This window comes from Panthera tigris, chromosome B2, assembly GCF_018350195.1.
Source record: "Panthera tigris isolate Pti1 chromosome B2, P.tigris_Pti1_mat1.1, whole genome shotgun sequence".
Lineage (NCBI taxonomy): Eukaryota > Metazoa > Chordata > Mammalia > Carnivora > Felidae > Panthera > Panthera tigris.
This window is the reverse complement of record NC_056664.1, coordinates 104,326,092-104,346,430: the sequence shown is the minus strand read 5'-3', so window position 1 is coordinate 104,346,430 and position 20,339 is coordinate 104,326,092. Positions and strand designations below refer to the sequence as shown.

Below are 20,339 nucleotides of genomic sequence, written 5' to 3'. Positions count from 1 at the left end.
AATGGACTCACAACTTTATTGTCAACTAATCTTCAACAAAGCAGGAAAGAATACCCACTGGGGAAGAAAAGACAGTCTCTTCAACAATTGGTATTCAGAAAACTGGAAATCAACAAAGAGAAGAATGAAATTGTACCTCTTTCATACACCATACACAAAAATAAGCTTGAAATGGACAAAGGACCTAAATCTGAGAACAAAAAAAAAAAAAAAGAAAAAAGAAAATCCTAGAGAAGAACACAATCAGCAATATCTTTGACACAGCTGCAGCAACTATTTACTAGATATGTCTCTGAGAGTCAAGGGAAACAAAATCAAAATTCAACTATTGGGACTTCATCAAGATAAAATTTCTGCACAGTGGAGGAAACAATCAACAAAAGTAAAAGGCAACCTTTGGAATAGGAGAAGATATGTGTAAATGACATAGGATAAAGGGTTAGTATCCAAAGTTTATAAAGAATTTTCCAAACTCAACACCCAAAAAACAAATAATCCAGTTAAGAAATCGGCAGAAGACATGAATAGACATTTTCCCAAAGAAGACATCCAGATGGCTAAGAAACACATGAAAAGATGCTCAACATCACTCACCATCAGGATAATAAAAATCAAAACCACAATGAAATATCACATCATACCTGTCAGAATGGCTAAAATGCACAACACAGGAAACACAGATGTTGGTGAGAATACAGAAAAATGAGGACTCTCTTATATCCTTGGTGGGAATAAAAACTGGGGAAGCCACTCTGGAAAACAGTATGAAGGCTCCTCAGAAAGTTAAAAATAGCACTACTCTAAGTTCCAACAATTGTACTACTAGCATACAAAAATACAGAATCGAAGGTGTACACACATCCCAATGTTTATAGCAGCATTACAAACAATAGCAAAATTACATAAAGAGTTCAAGTATCCATTAACCTCTGAATAAATAAAGAAGATGTGGTGTATGAATGTGTGTGTGTGTGTGTATATATATATATATACACACACACATACATACATATATATATACATATATATGTGTGTGTATATATACCCTCTCCCCACACACACAATGGATTATTACTCAGCCATCAAAAAGAAGGAAATCTTGCCATTTGCAATGATGTGAATGGAGCTAGAGTGCATTATGCTAAGCAAAATAAGTCAGTGAGAGAAAGAAACACAAATACCATATGATTTCACTCATATGTGGAATATAGGAAGCAAAACAGATGAATATACGAGAAGGGAAAAAAAAGGAATCAAATAATAAGAGACTCTTAACTATAGAGAACAAACAGGATTGATGGAGGGAGGTGGGTAGGGGATGGGTTCAATGGGTGATGTTACTAGGGAGGGCACTTGTGATGAGCACTAGTTGTTATGTCTAAGTGATGAATCACTAAATCCTGAAACTAATATTATACTATATGTTAACCAACTAGAATTTAAATAAAACTAGTTTTTAAAAAAATTGAAGCTAAAAAAATACACTAAAATACAAAGTTATCAAGTACTATTTATTCCAGGGATACAAGGATGGTTCAACATCCACAAATCGGTGTGATGTGCCACATTAACAAAATGAAGCATCAAAACCTTATTGTCATTGCAATAAGTGCAGAAAAAGCATTTGACAAAAGTGAACATCCATTCATGATATAAAGTCTCAACAAAACGGGTATGGAAGAAACATACCTCAGCTTACAAAGTGCCATTATGACAAGTTCACAGGATCATACCCAATGATAAACAACCGAAAGCTCTTCATCTAAGATCACAACCAGGATTAGAATGCCCATTCTCACTCATTTTATTGGAAATCATAGCAACAGCAATTAGGCTAGGAAAAGAAATAAAAGGGATCCAAGACAGAAAGGAAGAATAAAACTCTCTATTTGCAGATGATCATGATATCATATACAGGAAGACCTAAAGAGTCTACCAAAAACACTGTTAGAACTAATAAAAATTCAATTAAGTTGTTAAATTGCAGGATATGAAATAAGAATGCAAATATAAGTAGCATTTCTTTTCCTTTAAATTTGTTAAGTTTATTTCCATTTTTTTAAAGAGAGAGAGCGCATGCACATGTGTGAGTGGGGGAGGGGCAGAGAGAGAGGGAGAGAAAATCCCAAGCAGGCTCTGCACTTTCAGCACACAGCCCAATGCAGGGCTGGAACCCACAAACGGTGAGATAATGACCTAGGCCAAAATCAAGAGTTGGATGCTGCCCAGGAGCCCTGTAAGTTGCCTGTCTATATACTAACAACAAACTATCAGAGAAATTAAGAAACATCTCATTTATGATAGCATCAAAAAGAAAAAAATATGTAGGAATAAATTTATCCAAGGAGGTAAAAGACTTGTACATTGAAAACGAGAAGACACTACTTGAAGAAATGTTAGAAATCACAAATAAATGAAAAAATATTCCATGCTCATGGATAAGAAGAAACAACATTGTTAAATTGTCCATACTACACAAAGCGATCTACAGATTCAGTGCAATCCCTATCAATGTTACAATGTCATTTGTCACAGAAATAGAACAAACAGTCCTAAAATTTGTTTGTAAGCATACAAGACCCCAAATAGCTAAAGAAATTTTGAGAAAATAGAACAAAGCCTGAGGCATCAGACTTCTTAGTTTCAAATAATATTACCAAGTTATACTAACCAAAACACTAGGATACTGGTATTAAAGGAAAAAAAGACAGGTTGACCAATGGAACAAAATAGAGATTACAGATGTTAACCAACATCTGTATGGTCAATTAATTTATGGCAAAGGAGATGAGAATATATTATGGGGATAGGATAGACTCTTCAATAAATGGTGTTGGGAAAACTGGAGAGCCACATGCAAAAGAATGAAACTGGACCACTCTCTTACACCATACACAAAAGTTAACTCAGAACAGTTTAAAGATATGAATGTAATACCTGGAAGCATAAAACTCTTAGAAGAAAGCAGAGGTATAAGACATTGGTCTTAGCAATGGTTTTGTTATGGGAGTGGGGATATGACACCAAAAACAAATGCAACAAAAACAAAAGTAGGCAAGTGGGAGAATATCAAACTAACAAGCTTCTGTACAGCAAACTATCAACAAAATGTAAAGGCAACCTATTAAAAGGGGAAATATTTGTAAATCGTTTATCAAATAAAGGGTCAATATCCAAAATATATCAAGAACTCATACAAGAAAATAACAAAAATAACAAAAATCCATTTAAAACATTGGCAAAGAATTTGAATAGCTGTGAAAGTTTTACACACATAAATAGGTATATATGCATATATACACACACATATATATTAGCCTGATATGAGTGCTATAACAAAATAAGACCCATATACTTTGGGATTATTACACACTATGGTAATTAGTATAAGTTAATTTTCCTTCTCATGCACTTGGCTATTAAATGCAGCTCAACTATATGTCTGAAGTAGCTGCCTAAATGGTACATATTCCTGAGTCCTTTCCCAGCCACTTCAGCAATTTAGTGTTTGATAGGGTGTCTTCAATCTATCTACTTCAATATTTTCTCCATTTTCTTGTACAAATAAAAAATAACTTACAGCTATGTTGTAAAAGATCTCAATTCATAGAATATTCAATTCAGTTCACACTATAATATCTAATGCATCAAGTGTTTATCTCTGTATATACTACTAGTAAAAAGACAGAATTCCAATATTATAAAAGTATCATTTCATTTATTTGATTATCTATTAGAATACAGAACTCACCAGATTTGGGGTATGTAATAATGAAGACATCACTTTCTCTGATTACAAAATCATCTAAATTTTCTATAAATCCAATATCAAGTTCTTCACGACCAAAATGATATCCTTTAAATTTGAATAAAAATGAGTCTGCATCTTCCATATTTCAGTTACCTACAAAAAACAGACAAAATTATTTGGAAGAAATGCAGTAAAATTTTATGCAGTCTTCCTTTCCATATTTTCAGTTGGTGGCTATATATATATATGCTGAGAGAAGAAGCTTATCTCTTGTTTTCTTCACAAACACTGACAACTTACTGGCTCTGGAAGCTACTATCCTAGATTCCAGACCTGTAGAGTTTGGTCTGATGCCCAGGAGCCAGGTGTTTATGGGCTAGGTCTTAGTTTTATGTGTGTGTGCTCCATTTATGTAGGTACAGGGGAAATAGTGAAAAAATAATTATGTAATTGCAAAAAAAAAAGCTCTTAATCAGAAATCATAGATAGATAATAGATGATAGATTAGATAGATAGATAGATAGATAGATAGATAGATAGAATCACATATAGATAGATATCTCTAAAGCAGAAATCATATATACACTAGATAGATAGATAGATAGATAGATAGATAGATAGATAGATAGATATAATCATAGAAAGATATCGGAAGAGAGAGAGATTGAATATACAAAGTGGACTTGAATGGGCTTCAGAAACATTTGTCTCCCACTACTCCTTCAGCAGCTGAGTTTTTATCCCTCTGGAACTGTAGTACAATATTTTAGCTTCTAGCAGGCTTGTACAAGTTTTATTTGTATACTTTCTGGGTGGGAGTTATGTATTCATAAGGTTTTTGGTAACTTTTAATTTGAACTTTGCTTTATTTCCTAACTTGCGACTTGCTTAGAGTAATTGGGGTGGAACAGGCATGAACTAATAGACATGAATATATTCCAGAATGCCTGAGAAATTGCATGTGAGCAATTAAATTGTCCATAATGAACAATGGACAATGGCACAAAGTAAGTATGGAAGAAAACATTCAAATTATGGGTCATATGCTGAAAGTGCAAACCAAACTTTGTGAGTCATCATTGATGGGTATACTTTGCCTTTCATTATTATCTGTAGGTAGCCTTATGAAAAAATCTATTTTGATACTATGAACTCTGAGGTTTTATTTGACTTGGGGGTTCTTCCAGATGATTCTGAAGTGTCCTTTATTTCCATTTCCACAAAATAGTTAGTCATAGGAAGAGTTGAAAAAATAAGACCTTCAGAATCACACAATTTTCAAAGCAATTCCAGGAAGCCTGGGCCAAGGCTCATTTTAAGAAACAGGGAAGAAGGTAACTTAAAAAAATATTTTTGCAGTCACACTATTACTAGAAAAACTAGGAATGACAGCCTCTCTTTACAAAGGAGATTCATCACCTTCAACAAGTACAAAAAGATTGAGATACTACATGCATATTTTCAGACCACAATGCTATGAAACTTGAAATCAACCACAAGAAAAAATAAGGAAAGATAACAAATACTTAGAGACTAAAGGACATCCTACTAAAGAATGAATGGGTTAACCAAGAAATTAAAGAGGAAATTAAAAAGTATATGGAAACCAACGTAAATGATAACACCACAACCCAAAACCTCTGGGATGAAGCAAAGGCAGTGTTAACAGGGAAGTATGTAGCATTCCAGCCTTCCTAAAAAGGAAGAAAGGTCTCAGATACAAAATCTAACATTACACCTTAAAGAACTGGAAAGAGAACAGCAAATAAAACTCCAAACCAGCAGAAGACAGGAAATAATAAAGATTAGAGCAGAAATCAATGCTATTGAAACCAAAACCAAAACAAAAACAAAAACAACAAAAGAAACAAAAAACAAAAACAAACAAAAAACAAAAACATGAGAACAGATCAATGAAACCCGAAGCTGGTTCTTTGAAAGAATTAACAAAATTGATAAATCCCCTAGCCAGTTTGATCAAAAAGAAAAAGAAAAGGACCCAAATAAATAAAATCAAGAATGAAAGAGGAGGGATCACAATCAACACAGCAAAAATACAAATAAGAGAATATTATGAGCAATTATACGCCAATAAAATTGGCAATCTGGAAGAAATGGACAAATTACTAAAAACATATTAACTACCAAAACTGAAACAGGAAGACATAGAAAATTTGAAAAGACCCATAACCAGTAAAGAAATAGAATTAGTAATCAAAACTCCACAAAACACAAGAGTCCAGGGCCAGATGGCTTTCCAGGGGAATTCTACAAAGGAGATTCATGAAAGCTGCAAATTAGTTGTAAGCATCAATAAGAATTCACATCCAGGGAAGGAAGTGGGGGACCAGAGAGGGAAGGGTGGAGGAAGAGAGAGGAGGTAAGTTATTCTGTCACTAGAGTTATTTAAGGTGTCTCTTCTTTGCCATCCTGTGTTCAAAGAAGCAACCTAATTTACACATCCATATCCATTGGGCTCTAATGTTAACTTCCATTATAAAGAAGGAGTGGCTCCCTAAGAGTAGTCAATTCCACGTCTTGGGATCAAAACAATAACAATGAGCTTGTAACATCTTGATCTTTTCATGAAGTAAATATAATTCTACCATCATACTCTACTCATATTAGATCCTAGTATATTTTTACTACTATCATGGTGAGTTGTACCTTTCTTTCATATATGTGCTTAAATATCTAAATAAGTACTTGGAAACATGTATTGGCTCAATTTATTGAAAATCAGAGCAAAGAGTTATAGTATATTTTTGTTCCATATATAAGAGCTGATAACTTGGCCTACTGTTTGATATAATCACCAAACACCTAAAACAGCATAACTAGTACAGTTCAGAGAAGTGAGGGGGGGGGGGGCAGAGGAAGTCACCCCTAAAAACACCAATTTGGTGGGTGGAATTTTTTATTTTGCTGAAAGCAATTAAGGCCCCCCAGACTCACAAAAGCTTTTTACATTTTCCTTAACTGCCTAAAAGAATTTAGATGCCGGCCTGTACCACAAAGAGAGTTACTACCACATATAACTTTTTATTTCTGAAAGACCCCAACCGCATGGCAGGACACACTTCTGTTTATCCAACATGTGTTCTTTGCATTTCCTGTGAATTCCCTTTCTCAACCCTTTCACCTGCTTCTCCTTAGCTCAGGATGGCAAATAAACCTCACTTGTGATACTGTCTTTGACTCTTCATGCCTTGTGGGTCTCCCATACATATGTCATTACATTTTTCTCCTATTAATCTGTCTTATGTCAATTTAATTATCATAACAGTCAAAGAACCTAGAAAGGAAAAGTGAAAAGATTTTCACCCCCATCAAGAATGAAACTACTCACCAATAGTTTGTTCATTCAAATTAAGTGTTAAATTCTAATATAAATGCCAGTGAGAAGAATAATTGTGTTGCTGCTGATAAAGACACAAAGACTAAAATTTCCACAAAGAGATTTAAGGATTCACCCATTAGCAGAACTCCCAGAATCAATAACCCATTAAGAAGGAAGGATTAGGCTGATGCTAACCAGCAGATCATCCAAATGACTGGGGGGAAGCCCTGATGCATTTACTACAAATAATGGACGGTAAATGGTTCAAGCAGGTCAGTGCTACTCAGAGCTGCTGGGCATGGTTCAAAATCTCTGCTTTCGAGTGATACCAGAAAATAAAGATGTATTTGCTTGCTGTCCCATTCATGATACTCTAATGGCCATAGTCTGGAGTACAATGGATTGAGTTGCCTCTACTTCAATAGCACTACTATTGGTGTCTTTAAGTCTTTGTGTTGTTTCTTATGAAACAAAATTGAGAATATGAGTTGTGTGAACAATTGAGAAGTTGAGACAAGAAATCCACATCTGCAAGAAGTAAATACATTTATTTTGAAGGATTAGGGACTTTCCATAATTCTACAATTTGCTTGACACAAACGTAATACTCATGTAACTACTAATCACCGTTTACCTGCCATTATTCCCCTCAGTTTTGTCACTGTTGAGTGAGTGGTGAGGTCTTTATACCACATAGGGATGTGGTATCACAGAGGGAATGACAGGTCCTGGGGTTGGCTGTTCAGGTACTGTTTTGTGTCCTCTTTTTCAGGGGTTCCACACTCTATCCAGTTTGTCTTCTGAACAGAATGGTCCTAAACGATAAACATCTAAGGTTTATTCAAACTGTCTCTGGATAAACACCTAAGATTTATTCAAACTCCCTCTATATATACTTGGGTTATTGACCTTAGATGCTGCTTCTCTTCTGTTGTTAGTGCTTCCTGAATAACAAACATTTCCTCATTTATACTAAGATAAATCACCAAACTTTGGCATCTGTTGATGTTACTGCATGCACACTATCTGATTTGGAACTGGACTCAAGTCCTTCCTAATACATATCCTCTCACCCTTATTTGGGAAAAGTAGATTGTGTTTCTTATTTAGAACTACTCTCAGTAACTTTGGAATTCATGGTTTCATCTGTCCTATTGTCACCTTTCATTAAATAAAAATTTGATCCAAAGAAACGATTTAATCCCTTTTATTGGAGTAATCATTACTGTTAAGAAAATGTTTAAACCATAGAGATTCAACAATAGAGAAGAAACTGAGATGGATGGAGGGAGAAGGGTGGGAGATGGGATATATGAATGATGGGTATTAAGGAGGGCACTTGTTATGATGAGCACTGGGTGTTGTATGTAAGGGGATGAATCGCTGAATTCTACTCCTGAAACCAATATTGCAATTTACGTTAACTAGCTAAAATTTAAATTAAAAACAAAGAAGTCTTTAATGTGACAGAAATTGGACCCTGTAATTATGAAAACAAACTTTTTCTCACAGTATTTCCTAAATTAAAACATAACACATTCCTGAAACCAAAGTTGTTAATTGCTAGAAAGGAATAACTGTGATTCACTAAAATAAAAAACTTGAGAAAAGCAAACTGATCCTTACGATTCTTTTTTTTTTAATTTTTTTATGTTTTTATTTTACTTTTGAGAGAGAGACAGAGTGCGAGCAGAGGAGGGGCAGAGAGAGAGGCAGACACAGAATCCAAAGCAGGCTCCAGGCTCTGAGCTGTCAGCACAGAGCCCAACGCAGGCTCCAACTCACGGACTGTGAGATCATGACCTGAGCCAAAGTCGGACACTTAGGCAACTCAGCCACCCAGGGGCCCCTGATTCTTATGATTCTCAAAAATTTTAGTTATTTGCCAAACTTGTAAGGCTGAAAAGTGGGAAAATTACCCAGTTTTGAGTTTAAGCACAACCTCTGACCTAATATTGCCTGACTACTAAGCTCTATTGGCCTTGTCTTAACTATAACACAAAAATTTAAAAAATTTGAGTAGTGATATGAAAGTGTGTATGCTGTTGGGGATAGACTCCATAATTAGTTCTAGTAAATCACTAAAAAGAAAGTGAAAAAAAAAAAAGGCAGAACAACCACTTCTAGGACAAGATTGGAATCTAGAGAATGTATATTACCTAAAATATCCAGTTTCTGACAAAAGTACCATATGTCAAAAAACAAGAAAGTGTAACACATATTCAGGGGAATAAAGGGCAATTAGTACAAACTCTCTCTGAATGGACCCAGATGCTGGACTTAGCAAAAAATAAAATAACAGCTATAAAACAATGTTCATTTATTGAGTCCTTAGATCTCAACAAGTTTGATCCGACAGAAGAAAGAATCATGGAACATGAAGACAGATCAGTAGTGAAGAGAATTACAAAGAATAAAAAGAACAGAAACACAAAGAATGAAGAAAACTGAACATAACCTCAGAGACCTGTAGAACATAACAAACAGAGGAACATATACAGAAGGAAAGGACAGAAAAAAATCTTTGAAGAAAGTATGGTCAAGAATTTCCCATATTTGAGGAAAAATATTAATTTACACATCCATAAAGCTTGACGGACAAGTAGGATAAACGTGAATAGGGCAAAAGCTACACATATCACAGTTAAACTACTGAACCATACATTTTAGGATTGTTGCTTTTGTTTTTTTGTGAATGATTTTGGTATTTTAATGAGTATTGAGTTCAATCTCTTGATTGCTTTGGGCAGTATGAGCATTTTATGATATTAATTTTTCCAATCCACAATCATGAGGTGACTTCCATTTGTTTGTGCCTTCTTTGATTTCTTTCAGCAAAGTCTTGTGCTTTTCATCATATAGGTCTTTCACTTCGCTGGCTAAATTATCTACATTTTATGTTTTTATTTTTGATGCTACTCTGAACAAGATATTTTTATTTTTTTCAGATGTTTCATTATTACTGTAAAATAATGAAACTGATTTCTGTATATAGATTTTGTATCCTGAAACTTTACTCTGATTAATTTGAACAGTTTTATGATTAACTCTTCAGGATTTTCTATACATAAAATCATATCAGTTGCACATAGTGACCATTTTACTTTTGCCTTTCTGATTTGGATGCCTTTTCTTTGTCTTGCCTAATGGTTCTAGCCAGGACTTCTAGTACCACAGTAATGGTGAGAGTGGGCATTCTTGTCTTGATCCTGATCTTAGAGAAAAAGCTTTCAACTTTTCACTATTGAATATAATATTAGCTGTGGCTTGTCATATATAGCCCATACTATGTTGAGGTGTATTCCTTCTATACTCAATCTATTAAGGCTTTATAACATGAAGGATGCTGTATGAGTTGCATTTTTCTGTGTCTAGTGACATAATTATGGTATTATCTTTTATTTTATTGATATATTACATTTATTGAAGTGTGTGTGTTAAAGGAAACTTGCATCCTAGAGAGAAATCTAATTTGGTCCAGGTGTTCTTGAATTTAATTTGCTATTTTGTTGAGAATTTTTGCATCAGGGATATAGGCCTATAGTTTTCTTGTGGTATTCTTATCTGGTTTGGGTATGAGGGTAACAATGGCCCCACAGAACGAGTTTAGAAGCATGCCCTTCACTTTGGTATTATGGAAGAGTTTGTGGAGGAATGATGTTTCTTTAAATGTTTGGTAGAATTCACCTGTAAAGCCATCAGTTCCTGGGGGTTTGTGTTGGGCTGATTACTGATAAATCTCCCAATTTACTCATTTGTCTATTTTTCTCTTTCTTCTGGATTCAGTCTTGCTAAGGCTGTGTTTCTAGAAATGCATCCTATCTTCTAGGTTATGTAATTTGCTGGCATACAATTGTTCATAGTAGCGTCTTATGCTCCTATGTATTGCTGTAGTATCATTTGCAATGTCTCCTCTTCCGTTTCTAATTTTATTTGAGTTATCTCTGTTTTGTTCTTAGTCTAGCTAAAATTTTTTCAATTTGGTCGATCTTTTCAAAGAACCAGATTTTAGTTTTGTTGTTTCTTTTTGTTGTTTTGTTGTTGTTTGGGTCTTCATTTCATTTCTGCTCTGATCTTTCATCTCTATTATTTCCTTCCTTCTGATAAGTTTGGACTTAACTTGTCCTTCTCCAGTTCCTTATGCTGTAAAATTAGGTAGTTTATTTGATGTCTTCCTAATTCTTTGATTTTTTGATTATTAAACTTCTATCCAGAATAGTTTTTTTCTCTAGCCCATAAGATTTGATATGTTGTCTTTCCATTTCATTTGTTTTGAGATAATGTTTTATTTTCCTTTTGATTTACTTTTGACTTTTTGGTTATTCAGAAGTATTTTGTTCAGTTTCCACATATTTGTGAATCTTCTCACTTTCTTATTGTCAGTTCCATAAATAGGAAAGATAGTCTGAAATTTGAGATTTGTTTTATGTCCCATCATATAATCTATCCTGCAGAATAAAGAGATGAGTGTGTACTTGGCAAATATTGGAGGGCATGTCCTATAGATGTCTCTTACGGGCACCTGGGTGACTCAGTTGGTTAAGCGTCTGACTTCGACTCAGGTCATGATCTCACAGTTCATGAGTTTGAGCCCCGTATCGGGCTCTGTGCTTAGCTCAGAGCCTGGAGCCTGCTTCGGATTCTGTGTCTCCCTCACTCTCTCTCTCTCTCTGCCCCTCCCCAACTTGCTCTCTGTCTCTCTCTCAAAAAATAAGATAAAATTAAAATTAAAAAAAAAATTCTTTTTTAAAAGAAGTCTCTAAAGCCCATTTCTTCTAAGGTACTGTTCCATTGCAATGTTTCCTTGTTGATTTTCTGTCTGGATAATGTATCTACTGCTGACAGTCAGGTAATGAAGTCCCCTACTATTAATGGATTGCTATATGTTTCTCCCTTAAGATCTGTTGGTATTTGCTCAATAGACTTCAGTGCTTGAATGTTAGGAGTACAAATACTTGTGGTTTTTACATCTACTTGCTGTATTGATCCTTTTATCATTACGTAATGACCTTCTTGTCTTTTGTTACCACTTCTGATTTTGACTTGAAATTCAGTTTGTTTGATATATAGTAGGCTGCAGCTATTGTCTTTTGGTTTTCACTTGCTTGGAAAATCATCTGCCATCACTTCACTTTGAGCTTATGTATGTCTTTAGAGCTGAAAGGTCTCCTGTGACATATAGTGGGTGACATATAGTTGGGTCTTGTTTCTTTAACCATACAACCACTGTGTGCTTTATGATTGGTAAATGTATCCATTTATTTTTAGGGGGATTATTAATATGTAGAACTTACTAGTGTTCATTTGCTATTTCCCATCTGTATTGTTTCTTTTTCATTGTTTCTGCCTCCCTTGTTAATTGGTGGGTTTTGTCGTGATATGTAGCTTTTCTTTTTTTCCATGTTTTGTGTCTGCTCTAGATTTTTGCTTCAGTGTTTCCTTGAGGCTTACATAAAACATGTGGGCCTTTTCTTTTGCTAGCAACTCATATTTATTTGTATCTGCTCTACATTTTTGCTTTACAGTTACCTTGAGGCTTAAATAAAAAATGCTAGCCCTTTTTCTGACACTAGCAGCTCAAATTAACTTGTCTATGTTACCCTCTTTTATGTTTTTGATGTCACAAATTACCTCTTATTATGCTATGAATTTGTTAACCAATTATAGTGCCTATCATTATTTTTAATGCTCTCTTCCTTTACCCTATTCTGTAATTTTTTGAGAAACTATTCTTAAACAGAGTTAATGTTCTAATTTTGACTGTATCACCTTTATCAGAGTTTTATGTGATTTCATTTATTAGTGTCTTTCATTTCAGCTGGAAGAGTTCTTTCTGCATTTCTTGCAAGGCAGGTCTAGTGGTAAACTCCCTCAGCTCTGTTTGTCTGGGAATGCACTTTTTTTCCTTCATATCTGAACATCTTTGGTGGATAGAATATTCATGACTGGCATCTTTATCTTTCAATACTTAGAATACGTCACTCAATTGTCTCCTGGCTGTAGAGTTCCTGCTGAGAAATCTGCTGATAGCCTAAGGCATAGGGGGTAAAGGGTAGGGGGTTCTTTGTGGGCTAACTCTTCTTTCCCTTGCCTTAAGAATTCTATCATTGAGTTTGGACACTCATCATAATGTGTCATTGTTTTCCCATTGAGATAATAAAATGTTCTATGAGCTCTGTTGACTTGTATGTTAAATTCCTTTCCCAGGTTTCTCTGACCCCTTCCTCTGTTCTCCTGATACACTCCTTAATCTTATATTGGCTTTTCTAATAGTCTGATAACTCACATAGGGTTTCGTCACTTGTTTGAAATCCTAGCTCTCTCTCCTTTTCTACTTGAATCGTTTCTAAATTCCTATCCTCCAGGTAACTTAATCTCTCTTCCATGTGACCTGCTATATTTCTAATGCTTCTTACTGCATTTTTTCATCTCATTTGAGTCTCTCAGCTCCAGAATTTGCTTGAGTCTTTTTTTTATAATTCCAATCTCTTTGGTAAGTACTCCTTCTGTTCATTAGTTTTATGCTTCAGTTCATGGAACTGCCTTCTAAATTTTCTTGTAGCTTATTGAATTTCTTCATAAAAGCTGTCTTGAATTATACATCAGATCACAATATTTTGTCTTTGAATTTGGCTCTGAAGGATTGCCCTTTATCGTGTGTGATACTGTATTACTATGATTCTTCATAGTGGATGAAATGTGCCTTGGTCATCTCACTTGAAGGCCTGAATACCTTTCTTGTGTAGAAAAGGCTTTGACTCTAACAGTTAAACAGATTGGCAATCCGAAACTTACCTTTGCTTCTCAGTTCATGATATAGCACAATTATTTTATTTTCTCTTACTGGATCTGACTCACCATTAAATTAGGAGCATACCTAAAGGATCTGGCATTTTTTAAAAAGTGGCAGGAGAGTTGTGGGCTTAGCCCTTGGGTCTTTGGGTGTGCCCAAGGACACTGGGATGGGTGGAAGGTATCTCAGAGGTCCCAGACCTCTTCCTGAAATACCAAGGCAGACAGCAGAACACATCTTCTGTCAATTCTTTCTCTGCCTTCTTCCCTTTCCGTCCTTTGTCCCAGTCGCAGAGTTCTCTTCACCCAGGTGCTGCTGAAGAGCAACAGGCCCCTCCAGCTGCACCTGAGCAGTCAGGAGGACTTCACTTACCACCTGTGCTTTCCACCTCCTCTGCCTCCTCTGCTGGTTCCAGCACTGCCGCTCTGGCTGCTGCACCTCCCTTGGCCCTTTGGCCCCATAGCCTCTCTGGTTCTCAATCCACCCACTTTGGATGCACATGGATGATCTCTAATGTCCCTGTATGCTCTGTAGAGGCACTTTTATTCAGTCATGGATGTCCAATTACACGTAAATTGAGGGGAGAGAAAAATGAACAACTTACACTGCCAAGATGCTGATGTCACCTATTACTCCTTTTAGTAAGGCTGAATGAAGAATCTCCTGTCTGGAATTTTATCTAAATGCAGACTGAGATGGGGTTTTAATGCAGTACAATTGTTATGTGGAAGAAGAGCCATATAAGAAAGATTAGGCAAAGAACCTAAGAAAGACCAAGGGTCCAAGGAACAATGATAGGTGCTTGTTTTATCTCTACGAAAATATTATTCCTCCTGGAACAGGGAGAATGCTACTGGGAAGGCTCTGACTTTATTTTGAAATCAGTCCATTCTAGATGTGCTTAAAACACATCATAGTTGTCCAAACTCCATTTAATATCCTAGAATCAAAATTATCACTCCAGGTCTGGTATGGTGGCCTAAAACCCCTTCAGCCTATCTTTCACTATCTATAAATTCTGGAGAAGTACAAAACACCCCACAACGAGGTAAAAGTAACAAGGAATGCATGGGAGACATAACATGAACAAGTGCAGTATAGGGAATAACTATAACTTTTTTTAACTTTTGAGCCTTTTGTTTCTGCAATAGTTTTTCCTCTTGTGGGACTGTCCTCACAGCAGAAACTGTTAGGATCCCTGGCTTCTTCCCAACCTGATATGACAAAGAAAAATGCTCCCATACATTTCCAAACCCCACCCAGAACCACTTCCCTAGCACCACTTGGGGTGTGTGGGTAGCCAGGGGCCCTAGTCAACAGCCATCCCACCAAACTCTGCCCTCAGCCAGTTCTGCTCTAGTGCTGCTGTGCCATAGGTCACCACGATGCTGTAACTGAAATCATAAGATGTTTTAGTTTGCGTTCTCCCAGGACACACACTGAGATTTGCATGAGGACTGAGAACTGCCCTCAGGAACAACACCTGTGAGGGAGTGAAGGCAGGTGCTCTGGGCAGAGGGAGAAGTTGGACTGCAATGCACTAGCAACAAAACCCACAAGTGATCACACAAGGAGCTAAGGAGTTGGGCTGCCCTTCAAATTGTTTTAACCTGAGGCAGTTTGGCTGCTACAGATGTGAAGGCAGGTAACATTTGTGTAACTGCAGCTGAAGGAGGTGCCATCTGCACTACTAAATGTTTGGTTTTCTCCCGGATTCAATATGTTAAGGAAATATTGGCAAAAGGAAGTGGAGCAGTATTTGTCTTAGTCCAATCAGGCTGCTATCACAAGACAGCATACACCGGGTGGCTTATGAAGACACTGATTTCTCACAGTTCTGAGGCTGGGAAGTCCTAGATCATATCACCAGCAGATTCATACCTAGAGAGAATCCCCTTCCTTCATAGTCTTCTCACTGTGACCTCACATGGCAGAAGCAGCAAGGGAGCTCAAGTCTGCTTTCATTTTTATAAGAGCCCTAATCCCAATCATCACCTCCCCCAAGCTCACCTCCTAGCATTATCGCCTTGGGAGTTAGGATTTCATCATACGAATTTCTGGGGGGACACAAACATTCGGTCCAAGGCAGTACACTTATTCCCTATAATTTCATTGTGTGAGGCAGGGGGGAAAGGTGGTGTGGGAAACATGAGAAGATTTGTAGACAAAGTCCCATGAAAAATTCACCAAGTTTTGACCATGTTTATTAACTGTCCTTTTTGAATAAAATTGTCGTGTTCTAGAAGTATTGTGATCCCCATCTTACAGGTGAGGAAGTTGAGGATCAGAGATTAAATGAATGATCGGAAGCTCCCAGTTAGTAGGAGGGCCTATTCCAGTTCTCACCCCTCTGCCAGAACCATCTCTTAGATTTTCGTACTAGACAAGGCATTAACCTTCAGTGGTGAACTAAAATATGAAGTATTAAATATTAAATATTCACATTTTCCCCTTGTGTTCAAACTCTCTGGGGCTGGCTCAACGTGTGCTGGCACATTTTCAATTGTGCATCTATGTCTAAGAGAGAGAAATACAACCTCCTTCCATAAAATACATGGACACAGAGAACTTCCTATCTCAGACAGAATCCACTAAAATTAGTTGCTAATAGGGGCACCTGGGTGGCTCAATCAGTTAAGCATGCAACTCTTGAATTCAGCTCAGTCATGATCTCACAGTTTTTGAATTTGAGCCCCTCATCTGGTTGTGTGCTGTCTGCGCTCTCAGCGCTCTAGGCACAAAGCCTGCTGGGATTCTCTCTCTCTGCCCCTCCCCTGCTTGCACTCAAAATAAATAAACATTTTTCAAAAATTAGTTGATGATTGCAAAAAAAAAAAAAAAGACACTAAATGCATACCTTTGAGAATGTGCCTAACACTCTCCTTTAATGTCATTTTCAAGGGCCATAGCATCAATATTTATCTTTTTAGAAAACATGCTTAGTAACAGATCCTCAAGTGTTAAGGGCCTTTCCAAATAATAGAAACAGTCTGACCTTTAAAAACAAAATTTAAATGTCAAAAGATACATCAAAATTAATATCAAGAAGTTCTTTTAAAACATTATCCCAAAAGTATAGGTGGAAAATTTTGTAGATCCATACTTTCTAGACAGTCTGAGTTCTACAAGAATCAATTTGTTCAAGAGACCAACAAATCCGGGTGTAATTCATTTTTCTTTAGCGATTATATCACATCTACATAGGCTTGGACTCTTATGGTCAAAGCCATAACCTACCAGCTGGTATCTCAAGCATGTGCAGTAGCCCATAATCTAATAATTTCCAGGCCCTTAATTACTTCAGTTTAACTCTCTGCTTGAAGTTGGTAACAGTATGGCTCATTCTGCTTGTCTTCCGAGCATCTTCATTTACACAAAGAAGCACCCTTTACCTAAATCTTCACCAGGTTCCAACTCCAGGCCTTTCTCCCTAATATTCTTAGGATGGAGGCCAGGAAACCCTGAAAGCCTTTTCAACCTACCAAGGACTACGATAATGTGAGTGAGGCACTGATCTTGGGTGCAAAATTTTAAAAAGCACCAAAAACTCAGTTATTAAGATCAACATTTTAATGCAGTATTTTAAAAAATAAAGACTTAATGTAAAATCCATGATAAATAAAATATCCAAATTTTAAGTAATTACTGATTTTTCCTTTTACTTCAGGTGCCAAAATGGCTCTACACAGCACTGTTAATTAAAATTTTGATTTGGTGTTCCTTTATAATAGTCATAAATGTTTTCCAACATATTCCCATTTTTCTATTAATGGAAGGTGCACTAAGTCGTGCATTACCACCCCACCTCACCCCTTTTCTTTCCAAGTCCTTTGCCCAACAAAGGGGAAATTAAACTGAAAGCTATAAACTTCATGATAAACCTTATGGCAGTATTCTGCATCTCTGTTACTCTGACATAGGTCCTAAGGCAGCAAACAAGCTAATGTCATTCCCATTTACGTCTTTATATGGACTCCTACTCCATGTGCATTGGTGAAAAAACATTCCCTATCACTTTAGAACTCAATGGACTCTCTAAAATTACTCCCTACAGTTCTGGAAGTGTGTGACTCATTTTTATATATAATCATATGATGTTTACCTTTGTTGCTGGACATTTATGTTCTCTGAAAGACAAAGAAAACACTATGAGCTACTTGAGATAGTTTACCTGCTTTCTGTTTGCACCTCCATAACACAAACAATGGGCTAGCACATACATATTGAAAACTCACACTCTCCTTTCTCCTAGAATCCAAGAATGTATCTCTTTGCCGCTTGACACATATACCTTTGGAGTTTGTGACAGTACAATCAATGAACTCATCCTTTCATCCATAAGAAATGTTACTAATCACTCTTTCTGGTTTTACCTCAAATAGGAAATGTTCATGTAACCTTTTAGAGGTGTTTGCCTTAGATCAGTGCACTCTTTTCCTAAGGCACCTCTCCTGGCAGAAGAATATGAAGTAATGCAGAATCTGCAGGCATTACTCAAAGCTACATATGGCAAATAAAACACTTCCTTGAACTGCCATGGTTTACCTTTAAAATGCAGGAGAACTTTGCATAATTCACTCAATTCAACAAATAATGATGCCTATTCGGTGCCAGACATTGTCACAGGCATACAGCAATGAATACACATAGTAGTATTCGTTTTTAATCTTATAATACTCCATGCAACTTAGCATAAGTAGAAAAACAAAAGCAAAAATTTTCCCAAATCCAAAAGCAAAACTGAGAATCCAAGATGGCCAATTACTGCTTCAAATACCATCAGTCATGCTTTTGCGCATCCTGGGATTATGTGTGCTCCAGTTTGAGAAGTAGAGTCTTTGGTTAAAAGCAATATTAAAGTTAATATTTACTTTGGATGAAAATACTTGGGAGTATCATTACAACAAACTCTGAGTCTTCATTTCCATATCATCAGGTTCTGCCTACATTCTGAAATGACAAAGATGGAATCCACTTCAATACTTAGAGAAAACATATAAAACTTACACTTTAGGGGCGCCTGGGTGACTCAGTCGGTTAAGCATCCAACTCTTGATTTTGGCTCAGGTCATGATCTCATGGTTCCTGAGTTTGAGCCCCACGTCAAGCTCTATACTAGACAGTGCGGAGCCTGTTTGGGATTCTCTCTCCCTCTCTCCCTCTCTCCCTGCCCCTCCCCACTCCTTCTCAAAATAAATAAATAAACTAAAAAAAAAAAAAAAAAAACCAACCATATACTTTAAAAAAAGTCTTGTGTGAGAGGGAGGTAGAATCATTCTTGACACTTTAAGGTCAAGTCCTCACTGACCTCAGAACTACATTGTTCATCATTGCTTTTCTTACCCTTAATTAAACTACTCTCAAGTTCTTTTTTTTTTTTTTTAAACATTTATTCATTTTTGAAAGACAAAAAGAGACAGAGTGTGAGCAGTGGATGGGCAGAGAGAGAGAGGGAGACACAGAGTCTGAAGGAGGCTCCAGGCTCTGAGCAGTCAGCACAGAGCCCGACACAGGGCTCAAACCCACAAACCGTGAGATCATGACCTGAGCCGAAGTCAGAAACTCAACCAACTGAGCCACTCAGGCGCCCTAACGGCTCTCAAGTTCTTAATGCATCTACTGATCAGCTTCAGAAAGGATCTCTTCTTAGAAAAAGTAAATTCTCACACAACACAAATTTTTGGACTTCTCTCTGTAGAGAAATGACAAACACTACTGGTATTCCCTTCTATTGGTCAGAACCAAAGCTGGTGAAAAAGTATTACATTCCTCAATGATAGTATCATATTCCTCAATTTTGTCTTAAATAATTTGATTTTAACCATAAACCTAAATCCAAAAATAAACATGGGATTGATACTGCTTATCTGTGGATGTGTAATATGTGTATTTTTGAAAGGAGGCAGCTATTTGTAATAGCACAAGTAATTCCCTATTAGGATTAAGATTCAATTTTCCAAAGTTGCAGTGCCTAGATAACCTGCATGAAGCCTGGCTCTCCTACCTGGGGTCCCCAAATCAATCATTCCAAGCTATGATGAAGAAGGTCTCACAAGTACATGAATGTGGATCTGTGTTCTCTTGCAGACACTGTACAACCCCCAAAATCCAGACCTTTCCAGACTGGTTAAATTCGAAGAGTGGAGGAACATCATAATGTATCTATTTCACAACTACAGGACTACGGTTCTGAATAAGGAGTATGCAACAGAATCACCTGTGTCACCGGCATGAGATTTCACTGTTTGAAAATTCAGATTAAGGTCAGTGTTTAATAACCTCACCTGCGGAGGGCCTACAAGTGCACACCTTGGAATAACCACAAAGGATTCTGATTCAAACACTACCATAAGACTAAAGGCCTTTGTCATTCTGACTATATTCAGGTTTCTGGTTTTGCAAAGACTTAAATATATCATGCCCAAAGGCTAGAATTCAGAAGGCTTAATGTTCTC

General features: G+C 36.6%; 1 protein-coding gene across 2 annotated transcripts in view; it reads right to left on the bottom strand.

Moving 5' to 3' along the window:
* The window catches only part of LOC102948899 (amine sulfotransferase-like), a 52,720-nt gene extending 33,770 nt beyond the window's left edge, over positions 1-18,950 (bottom strand). The window contains exons 1-4 of one of the 2 annotated variants that reach the window (XM_042985337.1): positions 17,987-18,950; positions 16,742-16,879; positions 7,726-7,906; positions 3,752-3,904 (exon numbers count right to left, since the gene is read on the bottom strand). In XM_042985337.1, the coding sequence (XP_042841271.1) occupies positions 3,752-3,893 (142 nt within the window). In that variant the 5' untranslated portion in view covers positions 3,894-3,904; positions 7,726-7,906; positions 16,742-16,879; positions 17,987-18,950. Of the gene's footprint in view, positions 1-3,751; positions 3,905-7,725; positions 7,907-16,741; positions 17,437-17,986 lie in introns of those variants that run through there. The other variant, XM_007078697.3, reaches the window with a different exon arrangement.
* Positions 18,951-20,339: the final 1,389 nt, after the last annotated feature.